Raw genomic sequence first — 18018 nt, 5'->3', positions numbered from 1 at the left:
AGCCCCCGAGCTCCAGCCCCTCCCACTGACCCCCTCCTCCTGGGATCCCACCATAAACCCCAGAGCCCCCGCGGGACTCCCTCTGCCCCCACGGTCCCACCTCAGCCCCTAGAGCCTCCCCACCCCCTCCCCACGATCCTCCCTCAGGGCCCCCTCAGCCCCCTCGGGACCCCAAGAGTTTCATCCCAGACACCCCCTCCCCAGTGCCCTCACCGGACGCCCCCAGGCTCTCCGTAATAACACCCCCACTCCCGCCGCCACCGGGTGCCTTCCCCACCAGTCCCCTGGCCCCGGGAGTCTCCCCCACACAGACCCCTCACAGACCCTCTAGCCCCTCACAAACCCCCCCAGCCCCTCACAGCACACCCCCCATCGCCCCCTCCGGACCCGCCGCCGCCGCTCTCCCTGGCCACGCCCCCCTATTATTATGCAAATGAGCCAGCGGCCGCCACCGCTCCCGATTGGCCGCGCGCCGCCGGCCCGCCCAGCGCTGCCTCGCGCGGATTGGCAGCGGGAAGGTGACGTCATGGGGAAGCGGAGGGAAGGGGGCGGAGCCGGCCCGCGCGGCGCGCGCGCGCTGCGGGACCCTCCTCCCTCCGACCAATCAGCAACGGGCGCGGGGACGAGGAAGTGCTGTGGGGAGGGCGGCGCCTTAAAGGGGTAACGGCACCAGCTCGCCGTGGGCGACGCCTTAAAGGGGCAACGGCGCGGCGGGGTCCCACTGCCACCGGTCCCTCGACCTTGTCCCAGTGACCCCCCGTAATCTCCCAGTGCTCCCGGTAACCCCAGCGCCCACCTCAGAGCTTATCCAGAGACCCCAGTTACCGTTTTCCAACAGCCCCAGTATCCCACGGGTGACCTCAGTGGTCCCAACACCCACCTCTTGGGGTCCCACAGTGGCCCTGAACAACCCCCTCACCGCTCCCAGGGACCCCAGTGCCCACCAAGCAGGGGGTGCCCATGACACCAGTAGCCATCCCAGAGTCTCAGTGAACCCAGTACTGCCCCCCCCCGCTGCTCCCAGTTACCCCAGTACAGCTCCAGTACTGTTCCCAGTCACTCCATTACCTACACAAGAGGAGATCCCAGCCATCCCAGGACCTCCAGGCTGCTCCCAGTCAACCCAGTATCCACGCAGCTGGGTATCCCCAGGATGCCTGTAAGTCAGCCCAGAGGCCCAGTGATCCCAGTATTTCTCTCAAAGATGGTCCCAGTGACCCCAGTACTACTCATACTGGTCCCAGTCACCCCAGTACCTACTCAAAAGAGGGTCTCATTTGCTCCAGTCTCCCCACACTACTTCCAGTGACACCAGTATTCACCCAAGGGATGGGGTCTCACACCTCCACTAGCCACCCCAGAGTCCCAGTGACCACAGTACTCCTCCCACACTGCTCCCAGTCACCCCAGTACTGCCCATAACAGTCCCAGACACCCCATTGCCTGGCAGGTCCCCGTTACCTCGGTATCCCCACACCACTCCCAGTGACCCCAGTACCCCTCCACTGCTTCCAGTGCCCACCACCAACCAGCAGCACACTCAGCCCCTGTATTGTCACCCCTGCAGTCTGACACACTCCATTGGGGTGCATACTGGGATACTGGGGTTACTGGGAGCAGTGTGGTGCTGCACTGGGGCCATTAGAACTCTGGGGTGACTACTGGCATCATAGGGACCTCCTGCTTGGGTATACTGGGATACTGGGGTCACTGGGAGCAGTGTGGAGGTACTGGAGTGACTGGGAGCTCCCCTTGTGTGGGTAATGGGGTGACTGGGACCATTATGGACTGTACTGGGATTACTGGTAGCAGTGTGGGGGGAGCACTGTGAGTCACTGAGATTCTGGTGTGACTTACTGGTGTCCTGGGGAGCCCCTGCTTGGGTGGGTACTGGGGTGACTGGGAGTGTTATGGGCAGTGCTGGGGCGACTGGGAGCAGTGTGGGGATACTGGGGTGACTTGGACCTCCCCTGTCGTGCAGGTACTGGGGTGACTGGGACCATTATGAACCGTCCTGGGATGGGTGACTCAGGGCAGTGTGGTGGTTCTGGGGGTGACTGGACTGTTACGGGCAGTACTGGGCTGACTGGGAATAATGTGGGGGTAACGCTGGGGTCACTGAGATTGCTATGGGCAGTACTGGGGTCACTGGGAGAAGTGCGGGGGCAGCACTGGTGTGACTTGGGACCGTCATGGGCAGCACTGGTGTGACCGGGAGTAGCGTGGGCGCAGGAGTGTGATCACCGGGAGAAGTGTGGGGATACTGGGGTCACTGGGAGCGGTACGAGCAGCACTGGCGTGACTGGGAGCACGTGACTCGGGGACCCCCTCCCATCTCCCTCCTCCTCGCATCACCCCCACCCCTTCCCCGCCCAGGAGGCGGCTCCGCGCGGGGCGGGAGGGGGTCACGGTCCCCCCCGGTCCCTCCCAGTCCCTCCCTCCGTCCCCGCGGCCCATCCTCGGCCGGCGGGCCGGGCCGGGCGCTGTCTGGGGCCGGGCCGGGCGCTGTCTCGGGCTGTCCCGGGCCATGGCGGAGCCCCCGCGGGGCGCGGGGCCGGCGCTGGCGCTGCGGGCTCGGCTCAGCTTCGCGTGCGGGCACTTCCTGAACGACGCGTGCTCCGCGCTGTGGTTCACCTACCTGCTGCCCTTCCTGCACGCCGTGCTGGGCTACGGGCACGGCGCGGCCGGGGCGCTGCTGCTGGCGGGCCAGGCGGCCGACGGGCTCTGCACGCCCCTGCTCGGCCTCGAGGCCGACCGGGCCCGCGGCTGCGGCCGCTGCGGGAGGAGGAAGGGCTGGCACCTGGCCGGTGGGTGCGGGGGACGCGGGGGGACGGGGGGGATGTGGCCCTGGAGGGTGCAGAGCACGGGGCGGTGGGCTGAAGGGAGCGGAGCGGGGTCTGGTGGACGGGGGTGGCCCCGGGAGAATCGCCCTGGGGGGATAAGGGTGAGCCGGGAAGCTTTTCTGGGCTGTCCGGTTTGGGGGACGTCCAGCAGAGCATTTCTGGGGTGGTCTGAGGGGAGGTGACCCAGGGGATCTTTGCTGGGGTGCCTTGAGTGGGGGACACTACTGACGTGCCCTGGGTGGAAGGGGGTGGCCCTGGGGAGCCTTTCTAGGGTGTCTGGGTTGAGGGACATGCAGGGGAGCCTTTCTGGGATGCTCTAAGTGGAAAGGAATGCCTCCAGGAGAACCTTTCCTGGGGTGTCCAGGGTGGATGGGGTGACCTGAGAAGCCTTTCTAGCATGTCTGTGTTGAGGGACATCCAGGAGAGTGTTTCTGGGATGCTCTTAGTGGAAGGGAATGGCCCCAGGGGAGCCTTTTTGGGGTGCCCTGAGCAAGTGGACTGAGGGTAGCTATCCAAGGTGCCCCTGGCTGGAGATGGGGGCCTCCAGAGGTGCCTTTCTGAGGTGTCTGAGATGGGGGACATGCTCTAAGGGGAGAGGGATGGCCCCGGGGCAGCTTTCTGGGGTGCCCTGGGTGGAGATGGGTGGCCCAGGGTGCGTGTTTTGGGATGTGTTTGTTGGCAGACAGCCAGGGGAGCCTTTCTGGGATCCTCTGAGTGGAGAGGAATGGCCCACAGGAAGTCTTTCTGGGGGGCTCTGAGTGGGGGTCACCTGAGGGAATCTTCCTGGGATGCTCTGAGTGAAGAGGGATGGCCCTGGGTTGCTCTGTGGTGGAGGAAACACAAGGGAGCCTTTCTGAGTTGGTGTGAGAGTCATGTGCTCAGCCCTCAGAGCAAAACCAGACCTGGTAGTAAAACCTGGGCTCGCCCAGGAGCCCCAGGTGTTTCCTGGACAGCTCTCTGTGTCCCCAGGGATGGCCCTGGGGGCCCTGGGCTGTGCTGGGGGATGGGGGTCCAGCCCGTGGGATGCACGGGAGGCACCGGCTCCCAGCAATCACTGATGGGGGTCTTGGCTCGCCTCGTGCCCTGGGGTCCAAAAATGCAACGGAGTGCAGGGGCTGGTGAGGACGGGGTCTCTCTCTGAGGGGACAGCATGGCCTGGAGAGGTGTCCTTGGTCCCTTTCTTAGGGGGCAGGGTGGCCTGGAGGGGGTCTTTGGTGCTGTGAGGGGTTCAGGAGCCTGAGGGCAGGGCAGTTGGTGGAAGGGATGGCCGTGCCCAGTAACACAGGGCACTCACTACCCGAGCAGAGGGAGGACGGTTGCAGTGTGGGTCCTCTTATCTTGATCCCAAAATTATCTTGACCAACCGCTTTGTGCAACCCAACGGGCAGCCTGATAAGGCGGCCAAGCTCCCTGGAGTTCGCCTGGGGGGTCAGGGAGGGTGTTGGGGGAGCAGCTTCACCCCTGCCCCGGTGTCAGCCAGATCTGTGCCCCGGATTAGGGGAAGTGGCCGGAGCTGTGCCCCCAACCCCCTCCAGTTGGCTGCTGCCCAGGGAGCACGGAGGGGAAGTTCAGACTCAGGCTCTGCAAGGGGGGCTGTGGCCGCCCCCACACCCCAATCCTGGGAGCAGGGCAGGCTGGAGCAGGGATGGAAGCTGAAAGCAGGGATGGAAGCTGAAAGCAGGGATGGAAGCCGAAAGCAGGGATGAAAGCCGAAAGCAGGGATGAAAGCCGAAAGCAGGGATGGAGGCTGGAGCAGGGACGGAGCTGTTTCCTAGACCAGAGCGTGGGTTATTCCCGAGGTGGGAGCTCCCTCCGCCTCCGCCGCCCGCGGCGTGACCGGCGGTGCCGGCAAAGCCGCCGGGACCGCGCGGCTCCCTCGGTCACGCTGCGGCGGGGGATGCTGTGTGGGAGCGGGGGTGTCTCGTCCGGTGGCAAACCCGTGCTGAGATCAGAGGAAGCGTTGTGAAACCACAGCCTCGGGGCGGGGGAGACACACCACGAGTTGCTATCGGTGGCATCTCCCGCCGCGGGCTCTCCCGCCGGCGGTCCCTGCCGGCTCTGTTGTGGGGTCCAGCTTCCTGCCGCAGGTGCCCCGGCCTGGCATTCCCGTGATCCTGCCCCGCGGGGCCGGAGATGAGAGCCCAGCACTCTGCCTGCATTCAGGGATGGGCAGGGTGGTCTTGTGGGGCTCCCGTGGCCCCTGCTGGGAGAGCAGTGGGCTCTGTGTGTCCTAGGGGGCCACAAAGAGGAGGGGGTGGCGCTCCCGTGTGTGTGTGCTGGTGGCAGTGGCTCGTGGGTGGGCACAGGGGCGGCCGTGGAAGCTGCAGCAGCTGAGGGACCCCCAGCTCCTGCCCCAGTGCTCCCCTGGGATCGAGGGCACGGTCCACACAGCCTGACCCTGCAGGGCCCTGGGAATCCCATCGCCCAGCTGAGCTCGGTTCAAACCAACAGCCCCATCCAAGGGCTGGGCTGGTTTGAACCTCCTTGCACCTTCCTGTGCCTGTGGCTTGTGTGGGGCAGAGGCACCACGTGTGCCCGAGCCCCCCACCCTTTGGGAGCTCCTGGGGCACCAGAGCTGGCTGTGAGCACCCAGCTGACCCCTGGGCCCTGCTGGGGTGGATGGGGCTGGGCTGGGATTGTGTCTGCTGCCCCTGGCCCAGGGAGAACCGCTTTGCCCCGGCCCTGCATTGTCCTGTGGGAGTGAGGAGGAGGAACTGCCCTTCAGGAGTGAGAGGAACAGGCACCACTCGTGAGAAAGGGGAGGGTCTTGCAAAGTCCCTTGGAGAGGGGACCTTGGGGACCTGGCAAAGCGGCTGCAGGTTCCCCTCAGCTGTAGGAACAGGTTCCCATGGCCCTTCAACAGCACCCAGTGTGGGCAGGGACACAGGGGACAGGGCACGGGGCTGGCTCTGCACTGGGGTCTGGGGGTCATGGAGCCACTTGGCAGACCAGCTCCATACCTTTGGGAAGGGGAGGGAGAGGCCAGGCCACCTGCCTGCCCCATGCAGGGTCCCCACAGGCAGCGTCCCCACGCAGCGTCCCACGCTGTCCCGCTGCAGCAGCAGGAGGAGCCTGGCTCTGCTGTCCCTGACTCAGCAGGGTTTTCCCGTGGCTCAGAGCCCCCCGTGGCTCAGCGTCACCCGTCACACTGTGGGTGACGTCTGTGAGTGTGGCTGCCCGTGCCAGCCCCAGGGGAGGGGGGACATGGGGACAGCCCGTGGGACACCTGGAGCCCTCCTGGCCCTCGGGGGCTGTATCACCACGGCAGGCAGCAGGGAGGGGTGTCCCTGGGCTGGTTATCTGCATCTGGGGCACTGTTGGTGGCTGTGGGTGTAACAGTGAGGGGCTGTCCTGAGGGGACAGAGCGGTGCCAGGTGCTGCTGTGCTGGGGAGGGACCTGGACTGCGGAGTGACTGTGCTGGGTGCGACAGGGAAAAACATTCCCTGTGCGGGACTGAGGGGTTTCTGGGGCTCCACGTGTGTCACCTGGCTGGGAAAAGGGCACACCTCCCTCCCCAGCTCTGGGGTGGAACCTTTCCTGGGGAGGGACAGCGTCACTCTGGCCATGCCTGAGCTACTGGATGTGCAGCCTCTCACTGCTCCACTCTCTCCTCAGGCACCACCTGCGTCCTCGTGTCCTTCCCCTTCGTGTTCAGCCCCTGCCTGGCCTGCAGGGAGGGCACTCCACAGTGGGCAGCCTTCATCTACTACCTCCCTTTCATCGTCATCTTCCAGTTCGGCTGGGCAGCCACGCAGGTGTCCCACCTGGCCCTCATCCCCGAGCTGGTGAGCAGTGACCATGAGAAGGTGGAGCTCACGGCTTTCAGGTGAGCACGGACACACCTGGGGGTCCCCTGGGTGCAGGGGAGCTGCCCTGCCCACCCCAGGTCCCATTGCCGTGTGACAGGAGGTCCCTGGGTGCTGTGGCACATCGGAGCCCTCGGCACGGCAGGACCAGGGCTGGGCCACGTGGGGGTCCTGTGGGATGTGCCAAGGGACACTGGTGTCCTGGGTTGGTGGCTCAAACCCTTTGGTGCCAGGAGGGACTGTCTTGATGCCGGGGATGTTGGTGACACAGCCCGTGGGACACTTCTTTGGGACTGGTGCTCACAGGGCAGGGACTGTGCCCCCCTGGATAACCCCGGGGTCCAGCTCTGGGGGCACCAGGTCAGGCAGCTCGTGACATCCTCAGGGCAGAGGTGGGCTGTGGCTGGAAGGTGACAGGCTGACCCAGAGGGATCTTGGTTTCCTCCCAGTCGTGCCCCGAGGGTTGGACTGGGCGTGCTGGGAGTGGCACCAGTAAGGCTGGGCAGGTGCTTCATGCCCTTGGAGGTGTCACCTCAGCCACGGCACCACAGTGCAGAGGCTGTAGCACAGCTGTAGGCTGAGATGTCCCACTGTGCTGGCCCCATGCTTGTCCCTCCCACATCCCCCTGAGGTTCCCTTCCCCCTCAGGTATGCCTTCACTGTCATGGCCAACATCACTGTCTACGGCCTGACCTGGCTCCTGCTCAACTTCCAGACGGACCAGCCCGACCACATGGAGCACCTGGGCCCTCAGGATGTCCCTGTGTTTCGAGTGAGTGGCAGGGCACAGTCCCTGGGGTTCCCTCTTCCCATTGCTCAGATGGGGAGGTGAGAGGGCAGTGCCCTCATCTCCCTGACTACACTGGGCAAGGGCCACACTGAGCCCTCCCTGGGGTTTTGGGAGCCCCTCCTTACCCTCCAGGCTGCTGGGGGGCTGATAATGGGCTGCCCCTCTCTGCTGTGCTCACCCCCTCTGCCTCACCAGAACCTGGCCCTCATCGTGGTGGGGCTGGGGGCCGTGTCCTCCCTCATCTTCCACCTGGGCACCAAGGAGAAGCCAAACCCGCCGGCCGTGCTGCCCGACCTGGACGAGACCACCCCCCTGATGCACAAGGAGCCCCTGAGGAACCCGCTGATGCTCTGGAAGGACTGGCTGCTGGAGCCCTCCTTCTACCAGGTACGGCTGGGCAGGGCTCACCTGGCCCAGGGGCTGCCTGCCTGGGCACTGTGGATGTGCCCAGGGGCGAGTGAGGGTGGAAGAGAGGGGCTGTACTGGGCACCCAACCTGTCAGAGGGGCTGTGCCCCTCTGGGTGGGCACAGTGCTGTGACAGCGGGGCAGGAAGGTGCCTCCCCACGGGCCGAGCGGGGCTGCCCTGTCCCTGTCCCCTCACAGGTGGCAGTGCTCTACATGGCCACCCGCCTCATCGTCAACCTGTCCCAGACCTACATCGCCATGTACTTGACCAACTCACTGCTGCTCTCCAAGGTGGGCACAGGGCAGGTCCAGGGGGGCGTGGGCAGGGTCCTGGTGCCCAGAGATCATCTCCTCCCTGTCCCTTGCAGAAGTACATCGCCACCATCCCCCTGGTCATGTACATCAGCGGGTTCCTCTCCTCCTTCCTCATGAAGCCTGTGAACAAGTGGATCGGTCGGAATGTGAGTCTGGGGGCACTGGAGAGGCTGGAGTTAGACCCCAGGAGGGGCCAGGTCGTGGCTGTGGGCAGAGCACCCGGCACATCTGAGCTGGAGAGCAGGGACCCCTCATGTACCCTCTGCCAGCAACCCCCACTGCACTGTGGGTCCCACTGGGGCTGGGGGTGGTGGGCAGGTGTGGGGATGAGGGCCTGTCCTGCACATCCTGGGGCTGGGGAAGGCGATGCTGGTCCAGAGCCACCCTGTGCTGGGCAGCCCTGACCAGGCTGGAGAGCCCTGTGGTGCCCATGATGGGCAGAGGGGGAGTCTGGCTGCACTGCCTTGGGTGGGCACAGGGTCTGCAGTGCCAGCAGGAGGGAGCTGTCCCCACATTGTGTCCCCTCCATGCTGTTGGGTGCCAGTGAAGTGTCCCCTGCCCTCATGGACACCCTGCCCACAGCTCTCCCCAGCACTCAGCTCTCTGGCTGCAGAACAGCCCAGACCACGGCAAGGTGGTGCTCTTGGGGGTTCCTCGTTTAAATCCAGCTGGGACAGAGCCAGGGGCTGTCCCTCGTGGGTCCTGGGTAGTGCTGGCCCCTCTGCCCTCTCTGCTTGCCCCTGGTGCCGAGCTGCTGTCTGAACTCCCCCTTCTCCCTCTGCCCTCCCTGTCCCAGCTGACCTACTTCGTGGGCATCCTGGTGGTCCTGGCCTTCGCCTCCTGGGTGGCCCTGGCCAGCCCCATGGGAGCCGAGATCTACGGGGCGGCCGTGCTGCTGGGGGCTGGCTCTGCCACCATCCTGGTCACCTCCCTGTCCATGACCGCGGATCTCATCGGCACCAACACGGTAGGGCCGCTCCTGGACCGGGGATGGCAGCAGTGAGCCTGAGCCTGGGCTGTGCTGCAGTGTGGGCTCTGCCCGTGAGAGGGCACAAGGCTCTGGCTGCTGGGGTTGTGTGGCTCTGCTCAGCTCAGCTCAGCAGGGCACCTGATGAGGCTCCCTCTTGTCCTGCAGCACAGCAGCGCGTTTGTCTACGGCGCCATGAGCTTCACGGACAAGATGGCCAATGGCCTGGCTGTGATGCTGATCCAGAACCTGCACCCCTGCCCGTGAGTGTCTCTGTGGGGCTGGGACCCCCCCCATCGCCTGGGGGCCAGGAGCAAACATCCCAGGGCTGGAGCAACAGGCACGGGTGGGAACCAGCTCGGATTTTTAGAATCACAGGATGGTTTGGCTTGGAAGGGATCTTAGAGCTCATCTCGTTCCACCCCTTGCCATGGGCAGGGACACCTTCCACCAGCCCAGGTGGCTCCAAGCCCTGTCCAACCTGGCCTTGGACACTTCCAGGGATCCAGGGGCAGCCACAGCTGCTCTGGGCAACCTGTGCCAGGGCCTCCCCACTCTCACAGCCAAGCAATTCCTTCCCAATATTCCATCTCACCCTGCTCTCTGGCACTGGGAAGCCATTCCCCCTTGTCCTGTCCCTCCAGGCCCTTGCCAAAAGTCCCTCTCCAGCTCTCTTGGAGAGAGAATACCAGAAGTACCTGAAGGTCTAAGGTCTCCCCAGAGCCCTCAGTTCTCCAGTTCTGATTTGTCCTAAACCTTCCCTCACATTCCCTCCTGGCCCTGGACAAGAGCCCAGGCTGTGCTCTGGGGATCTCAGTGTCTGGGTTGGCACCTTCTCTCCTTTCCCTCACATCCCGGTGTGAGCCAGTCCCGACTCCCAGCCGTGTCCCTGCCCGTCCCCACAGGACTGAGCTGTGCTGCCCCGCCTGTGTCGGCTTCTACCGCTGGGTGATGGTGCTGGTGACCGGCGGCATCGCCGTGGCCGCCGTGGCCACGCTCTGCTGCATCATGGTGTGGCCCATCCGCATCCGCCACCGTGAGTGGGGCCGGGGGCTCGGGGGGCACACACAGGGCGGGGGGCACGGGGAGCCCCCGTGGCCAGTGCTAGCCTGGGCTAACGCCCAAGTGTCTTTGCAGATGGCCCCAGCTGCGAACACCCTGTTGGGACCGGGCTGGCTGCGGCCACGCTCGCAGGGGGACCCTCCTGGTAGGACGTGGGGAAGGGGCACTGTCCCGCTTCTGCTGCTGCCCCGGAGCCAGGGCTGTGTCTGCCTGCTGTACCCTCCTGGGGACAGAGACCCCAGCCCAGCAGGACCCCTGCCAGCCCAGCCGTGGCCACACTGGGGCCTGGAGGGGCGGTGGGAGCAGCTGTGCGTGCTGGCAGCAAATGTGGGAGACATTTGGGGACACGTGGGGCTGGGGCGACCTTTGCCAGGCCAGGGACCCCAGCACCAGTGCTGCTGCCAGCTGGTTCCAGTGCCTCGCTCTGGGGTGGGGGGACAGGACCGACCCCTTGTGCTGCCTGGGGATGTGCCGGGTGAGGCCCCTGGTGCCAGCGGCAGGAGAGCTGAGGGGCCAGGCCAGCACGTGGCAGGTCACGCTGTGCTGCCGTGGCTCCTGACCCGTCCCTTCCTCCCGTCCCTGCAGGGCATGCCCGGCTGTGGGGGATGAGCAGATCTGGGACCCCCGACAGCGTAACTGAGAGCACGGAGGGAGGGGGCCAGAGTGGCACCATCAACTGAGCCGTGGGGCCACGTCCTCGGCCACCGTGTCCTCAGGGCCACGTCCTCGGCCACCACATCCTCGGCCACCACATCCTCGGCCACCGCGGTGCCACACTCCGAGTCCGGAAGATCCCCCCGCCGGGGACAGCAGGCTCTGGGGAGGGGAGGGACTGACCCCCGCCCTGTCTCCTTGCACTGGACTCGTGTCCCCCCGGGCCCATGAAGGATGTCCCTGCTGAGGGTGTCACCGGTGCAGGACATCACCGGCCACCCGCACACCCCACTCTGAAGGGCCCGGGCTGGGCTGGGCTGGGCTGGGGCAGCCCCAGCTCGGGGAGGGGGGGCCAGCCCGAGGTTTTAACCTGCTTTTGTAAGGTCAGTACGTACAAACCGCACTTTATAAAGGAGGAGGAAAAGGAGAGGAAAACTCAACAACAGCAGCGCCGGCAGCGCTGGGCTGGGGTGGGCTCGGCCCTGGGCTGGGGTGGGCTCGGCGCTGGGCTGGGGGTGGGCTCGGCCCTGGGCTGGGGTGGGCTCGGCCCGGGGGTCCCGGGGCGGGGCAGGAGCGGGTTTGGGGTTCGGGGGAGGTCCCCAGCGCTGGCCCCGCGGGAGGGGGGCCCGGGGGTGCAACATGGCCGCCCTCACCAAACATGGCGGCGCGCCCGCACACAAAATGGCGGCCGCGGAGCGGCGCTGGAGACACGCGATTGGCTGGTGGGCCGCTGTCCCGCCCCCCGAGGCGGAGCAACCAATGAAGGCGGACCTTGGGGCGGCGGGGCCGGGGCGTGCGTGTGGCGAGACGTGTGTGCAGTGTATGCACATGTATGTGTGTGTGCCGTGTGTGTGTGCAGTGTGGGTGTGCAGTGTGTGTGTGCAGTGTATGCACATGTGTGTTGGTGTGTGCAGTGTGTGTGTGTGCAGTGTGTGTGTGCAGTGTGTGTGTGCAGTGTGTGTGCAGTGTGTGTGTGTGCAGTGTATGCACGTGTGTGTGTGTGTGTGTGTGTGCAGTGTATGCACATGTGTGTGTGTGTGCAGTGTGTGTGTGTGCAGTGTGTGTGTGTGCACATGTGTGTGCAGTGTGTGTGTGTGCAGTGTGTGTGTGTGCAGTGTGTGTGTGCAGTGTGTGCACACGTGTGTTGGTGTGTGCAGTGTGTGTGTGTGTGTGCAGTGTATGCACATGTGTGTTGGTGTGTGCAGTGTGTGTGCAGTGTGTGTGTGCAGTGTGTGTGCAGTGTATGCACATGTATGTTGGTGTGTGCCGTGTGTGTGCAGTGTGTGTGTGTGCAGTGTATGCACATGTGTGTTGGTGTGTGCACGTGTGTGTGTGTGTGCAGTGTGTGCACGTGTGTGTGCAGTGTGTGCAGTGTGTGTGTGTGCAGTGTGTGTGTGTGCAGTGTGTGTGTGCAGTGTGTGCACACGTGTGTTGGTGTGTGCAGTGTGTGTGTGTGCAGTGTGTGTGTGTGCAGTGTGTGTGTGTGCAGTGTGTGTGTGCTCCTGTGTGTGTCTGTGTGCCAGTACATGTGGGTGTATGTTTGTGCCCGTGTGTGTGCCCATGCACGTGTTCACGTGCCCACACGTGTGTGCAGGCGTGTGCTGTGTGTGCACGCTAGCGGGAGGGGCCCGTGCACAGATCCGTGGCATGGTTTGGGTTGTTCACCCCTGCCATGGGCAGGGACACCTTCCACTAGCCCAGAGTGCTCCAAGCCCCGTCCAACCTGGCCTTAGACACTTCCAGGGATCCAGGGGCAGCCACAGCTGCCCTGGGAATTCTATCCCAGCCCCTCCCCGCCCTCACAGCCAACAATTCCTTCCCAATCTCCCATCTCTCCCTGCCCTCTGGCACTGGGAAGCCATTCCCTGTGTCCTGTCCCTCCATCCTTTGTCCCCAGTCCCTCTCCAGCTCTCCTGGAGCCCCTTTAGGCCCTGGAAAGGGCGCTCAGGTCTCCCCAGAGTGTTCCCTTCTCCAGGTGACCCCCCCAGCTCTCCCAGCCTGGCTCCAGAGGTCCACACAGGTCCCCGTGCTGGGTGGACACCCCAGGGTGGGTCTGTCAGGGAGTCACTGCCCAGAAGGACGGGGGTGCTGTGGGGGGTCGGTGTGTGCTCACCAGGACACGGTGTGGGTGTGAGTGGAGGGGGAGCAGTTTGGGGAGGGGGCTGGAGGGTGTGACAGGGTGTGACAGACGCTGTCAGCTGCTGACACACCGTGTGTGGGGGGCACAGAGCGGGGCTCTGGGGGATAACGGGGGGCGCGGGGTGCAGCCCGCCGGCCACGCTGTCACCTGCATCGGGCTGTCCCTGTTCATGGTTTACGGCTGTTCCCGCAGCCGCCCCATTGTGGGAAGGGCGTTTCCAGCCCGGTCCAGAGAGCAGCGGCTGAGCCGGGCTGGGTGCCGTGGCCTTGGCACCTGCCCCAGTGCCCGAGGGGGTGACGGGCTGGCTCTGCAGGGTGAGGGGCTGACCTGCCCGCGGCACTGCCTGGGGCTGGGGGGTCAGGGAGCAATGCTGGGGAGTGCCACAGGATCGTGGGGCGTCCATGGAATGGCAGAACGCCGTGGGACTGCGGGCTGCGCCGCTCCGGCCGTCAGCACCACCTGCGAGGGGGATGCATTTGCAGCTCGTTTTGGGGGCGTCTGAGGCCCTCCCTACGCACACCGTCCCCCGAGGGCTGCGTCAGAGGTGCCTGCGGAGCTGCCACCCACGGGGTCCCCACTCGGGGCAGTGCAGGGGACAGGCAGGGGACAGGGAACAACTGGGGGACACCGGACAGAGGGGACACGGGGATAGCCGGGGGACACCGGACAGCCTGTGGAGATGGAACAACCAGCCCTGAGGATGCTCCCACCCCCTTCCCGGCCAGGGTCCTGCCCAGTGCCCCTTCCCACCGCCCCGGCTGCCCGTGGGGGTCTCACCCACTGCCGGGGGGGTCCCGTGCACAACCCCTCGGTGCGCGGGGTCAGCGGGCAGGGTGGTGGGACAAGTCCCGCAGCCCCCCGGGAGCCGGGCTGGGGGTCACGCCGTGCAGCCCCGCGGTGCCCCGGGCTGGGGCTGCCCCGGCCGCTCCCTCCGAACCTGCCACGGCCGCCCGGCCCCGCCTGCTGCCCTTCCTCGGGAGGAGGAGGAGGAGGAGGAGAAGGAGGCGGCAGCGTCCGCGGAGCAGGAACGGAGCTGGAAGGAGCTGGACAGACCGACGGGACGGGGCGGGACGGGGGTCCTGGTAGCGCCCACCGGCAGGTACAGAGCGGGGTGGGCACGGGGTGCCCGGGACGGGGCTCTGCGGCAGCGCGCGGGGCCGGGACCGCAGCCACCTCCCCGTCCCCTCCGGAGCCAGCCCGGCCACACATCCCCCGCACCCAGCACCGGCCGTGGCCCAGGGCCGGCACCCCCCGCGCCGAAGGTCACAAACCCCCGGCACCTCCCGCTCCAGGTGTCACCACCCCCAACAGCGCCCGGTCCGGGGGTCACCAGCCCCGTCACACGCGGTCCCCGCTGCCCACGGGGGTCGCAGCCCGCACATGACACCGTGGGGCGGGCCAGGGGCTCATGCGACCGGGTGGGCTCTGCTGTCGCGGTCCCAGCAGGGCCTGAGCCCCGTCCCCGTGTCCTCCCCGGCGGAGGGACAAGCCGGTGACACTGAGAGCTGCCACGCTGCAGAGACGGACCGTGCCCACAACCTGCCCCCTGTCCCCCAGCCGTCGGGCCCGTCCCTCATGCCGGGGAAGCTGAGGCGCAGCGCCCGCGGGGTGCTGGGGGAGAAGCAGTGGCAGAGCCTGGAGGAGACGGGAAGCGCCCGGGTGGGGCAGCCCAAGCTTGCCAGGTGGGTGCTGCACCTCACAGGGTGTACCTGCACCTCACAGGGTGTACCTGCACCCCAGCCCCACCTCCCGCGCCCCTGTCATCCCCACCTGCTGCTCCCTTCCAGATCCAGGACTTATGACCCCTCCTGCAAGGACACAGAGCAGGCGGCCACAGGCGGGCAGGGACCCCCATCGCCCTCGGTGAGTCTCGGGGTGCTGGCGCCGAGGAGGGGATCCCAACCCCGGCCCCAGTGCCGTGGTCCCAGCCCGATGCTCTCTGAGGGCGGGGGTCGAGGGAGAGGGCAGAGGTGGTGACAGAGCAGGGGGGGCTCTGGGATGCCCCTGGGATGCCCCCGAGCACCCCTTCATGCCGGCCCCCCACCCCGACCTCCCGCAGCTGAGCAAGCGGGACAGCAGCTACCGCCGGGCCTTCGGGGAGCTCGCCGAGAGGGACGTGCTGCTGGGCTGCTTCTCGTGCGCCTGGCAGAGAGAGGTGCCCTACCACGGCCGCCTCTACGTGTCCTCCCGACACATCTTCTTCCACTCCAGCCTCCTGCTCAAGGACATCAAGGTGGGCTGGGGTTGGGTGCGGGGCTGTGGCGGGACCACGGGTGGCAGATGGGGACATGGTGACACTGGTGACACTGCCCGTCCCCTCCGGCCCAGGCCGTGATCCCCGTCGCCTCCGTCTCAGCCCTCAAAAAGACCAACACGGCGCTGCTGGTGCCCAACGCGCTCAGCATCCGCACGGCCCAGGGCGAGAAGGTGAGAGCGGGGGCGGTGCTGGGGGCGGCTCGGCCCGGGGCTGTTTGGGGTGTCCCGGTCCCCGGGGGCCCGGGGCTGTGACCGAGGGAGCAGCTCCAGTGCAAAGCCCCTTCCCTCTCCTCGGCAGTTCCTCTTCGTGTCGCTGCGCCAGCGAGAGGCCACTTACCAGCTCCTGAGATCGGTCTGCAAACAGCTGCAGGTACGCGGGGGCTGGATGGGGGGGAGCTCCATCCATCCCCTGCAGGGCACCTCCCTTCGTCTCTCCTTGTCCAGGACAGCGGCCGGAGCCCTCGGGACTCGGTGAGCAACGAGGGAACCCTTGGCAAATCTCTGGTAAGGCCGGGGAATGGCGGGCCTGCATCCAGGGGGATGCAGCAGAGGGAGGGGTGGTCCTAGTCCCAGCCCCCTGGCTGGGGTGGGCTGGGTGCAGTGGCCTCTGGGAAGGCTTCTGGTGGGAAGTGTGGAGTGGAAAAGCCGCAGCCCAGGGCACTGCAGACCCCAGGAGCCCCAGAGCTCTCTCCTCATGAGTGTCATCAGGTCCTGCCCATGTCCCCATGGCTGTGGGGTGGGTGCCTTGGGGACACACACCATGTCACGGGCTTGTCCTCCTCCAGAACTCGAGCCACTCGGACCCGGAGCAGAGCACCCCGGAGCCCAACAGCCTCCACGAGTCCCTGGGTGAGCGGCCACCCTGGTGCACCCCTTGCATGCTCACAGCCCTGCTCGTGCCCTCACCCACGTCCCTGCCCTGCTGGTGGCTCCCCTGGGCTCTCCTCCCCCTCCCCGCACACACGTGGTCTGGGGGGGGACCACGCAGCCCTCAGCCCCCTGACCAGCATCTCCCCCAGCACCAGGGAGGGCAGGATTAGCTCTCTGTGGCTCTGTGTGCCCCTGGGACCCCCAGTCCTCTCCCTGGGGCACTCATGAATGTCTCCTGGTCACCCGCAGATGAACCAAGCCCGAGGCCAAGGGAAGCAGAGGAGGAGGATGACAAGGTGGCCCTGCTGACTCCCAGCAGCAGAGAACTGGTGCCCTTGGCACGGACACGCAGCCTCTGGGGTGGGTCAGGGGGCTCGGGGAGGGAGGAGCTGCTGGGACTTCAGCTCTGGCAGAGCCCACCAAGGGGTCTCAGAGGCACTGACACTGCCTTGTCCTGGCAGGGGGGCCCCACACCGCGCTCTGGGCCTGGGCCGCTGCACTCTGGTCCCGGATGAACCCCCAGCTGAGCCTTCTCAACATCGTCATCATCATCTACCTGCTGCTGTGAGTGCCCAGAACCTGCTCACACACCTGGGGCTTCAGGACACCCCCAGTCCTCGTCCCCCGTGGCAGTCCCGGGTTCCCCTACTCCCCCCCTCGGGCACACAGGAGCCTGCCTGTGGCACTGCTTGAGCCCTGTGCCCCCCCGGGTGACACTGGCTGTCCCCCAGCATGGTGGCCTTGCTGGTGTCCTCGGGGTACATCGGGCTGCGCATCATGGATCTGGAGCAGCAGTTGGCGTTCGCAGGGGCTCGGCCGCGCCTCAGCATGGCACAGCAGTGAGTCACCAGGGGTGGGGGGCCCTCTGTGCCTGGCAGAGACCCCCCCTCCCCTGCCTCCCCCTGCCCAGGTACAAGACAACGTGAGGGCAGAGAGGAATCACCAGTGCCCCGGACAGGGGACACAGGGGCCGCCCCAATCCCTTCCTCTGCCTCTCAGGGGGCTCCATCACCAGGTGCCTTCCAGCTTCCCCTGGTGCCTGGGAAGCCCAGAGGGGGTGTGGGGCTCCATCTCGCTCCCCCCGTGTCTCCCACCCTGAGCAGCAGCAGGAGGGAACTCAGGGAGTCCCAGGGGAACAAAGAGCAGCACATGGGGAGGGCTTGGGGGACCCCCCACCCAGCCCTCCCTGCCCAGCAGGGGCAGGCAGAGGGGCCTGGGCCCAGGCAATGCAGGGGCAAAGAGAGCAAACTATTTTATTAATAAAAATTAATAAAACCTTTATTAATATTTATTACCTGCTGGGCCAGATGCCACAGGACAAGCACCAACCAGTCCCCAGAGTCCCCCTGCTCCTCAGAACGGGCCAGGACGCAGCAGGACCAGGGGCTTTGGCTGGTGGGGGGAGGCAGCTCCAGCTGCTGATGTCCTGGGGGGCCAGGGAGCAGCAGAAGACCCTGAGCAGCCCCCAGGTGCAGGTGACAACAGGGAACAGAGGGGAAGGGAATGCAGGCACAGCAGGGAGCCCCAGGGCTCTTACCCTGCTCCAGGACAGGGCCCACCTGCCACAGGAAGGGGCTGCAGGAGATTCAGGGTTCCAGGTACATGGTGGGGACAGTGGGGTCCCACAGGCACTGGAGGTGTGAGCAGAGCTGGGGGGTACAGCAGGATCCACCCCAAGCCCTGGAGCTTGGTCCCATTTTGGGCTGGAAGGGGTCGTGGGGCTCCCCGAGCCCACCAAGGTGGGGAAAGTGAGGCACTGCCAGCTCCTTGTCCATGCTGAGGGGCATAAGGCAGGGCAGGGAGGAGGGGGCTGTGCCTCTCCCTTTTCCCAGAAGCAGGAAAGCAAACAGGAACAGGCAGCTGGGAGCAATAAACCCCAGGTGAGAGCTGTGCTGAGGAACTTGGTAC

General features: G+C 66.0%; 2 protein-coding genes across 2 annotated transcripts; both read left to right on the top strand.

Annotated features, from left to right (window-relative positions):
• The first annotated feature begins 2478 nt into the window (after positions 1-2478).
• On the top strand, positions 2479-11268 carry MFSD12 (major facilitator superfamily domain containing 12). The gene is made up of 10 exons (XM_050321431.1): positions 2479-2807; positions 6460-6670; positions 7299-7422; positions 7636-7827; positions 8045-8137; positions 8215-8307; positions 8958-9128; positions 9297-9391; positions 10034-10164; positions 10776-11268. The coding sequence occupies exons 1-10, from the start codon at positions 2528-2530 to the stop codon at positions 10868-10870; spliced, it is 1485 nt and encodes a 494-aa protein (XP_050177388.1). The 5' UTR covers positions 2479-2527; the 3' UTR covers positions 10871-11268.
• Positions 11269-13313: 2045 nt separating this feature from the next.
• Positions 13314-17389, top strand: LOC126643192 (GRAM domain-containing protein 2A-like). Its single transcript, XM_050321433.1, has 12 exons — positions 13314-14083; positions 14542-14666; positions 14772-14847; positions 15044-15217; positions 15313-15411; positions 15539-15610; positions 15685-15744; positions 16026-16089; positions 16360-16470; positions 16572-16674; positions 16842-16949; positions 17021-17389. The coding sequence occupies exons 1-12, from the start codon at positions 13664-13666 to the stop codon at positions 17034-17036; spliced, it is 1428 nt and encodes a 475-aa protein (XP_050177390.1). The 5' UTR covers positions 13314-13663; the 3' UTR covers positions 17037-17389.
• The last annotated feature ends 629 nt before the right edge of the window (positions 17390-18018 follow it).

This window comes from Myiozetetes cayanensis, unplaced genomic scaffold, assembly GCF_022539395.1.
Source record: "Myiozetetes cayanensis isolate MyiCay16 unplaced genomic scaffold, myiCay2020 scf26, whole genome shotgun sequence".
Classification (NCBI taxonomy): domain Eukaryota; kingdom Metazoa; phylum Chordata; class Aves; order Passeriformes; family Tyrannidae; genus Myiozetetes; species Myiozetetes cayanensis.
This window is presented reverse-complemented; position numbering and strand designations above follow the sequence as displayed.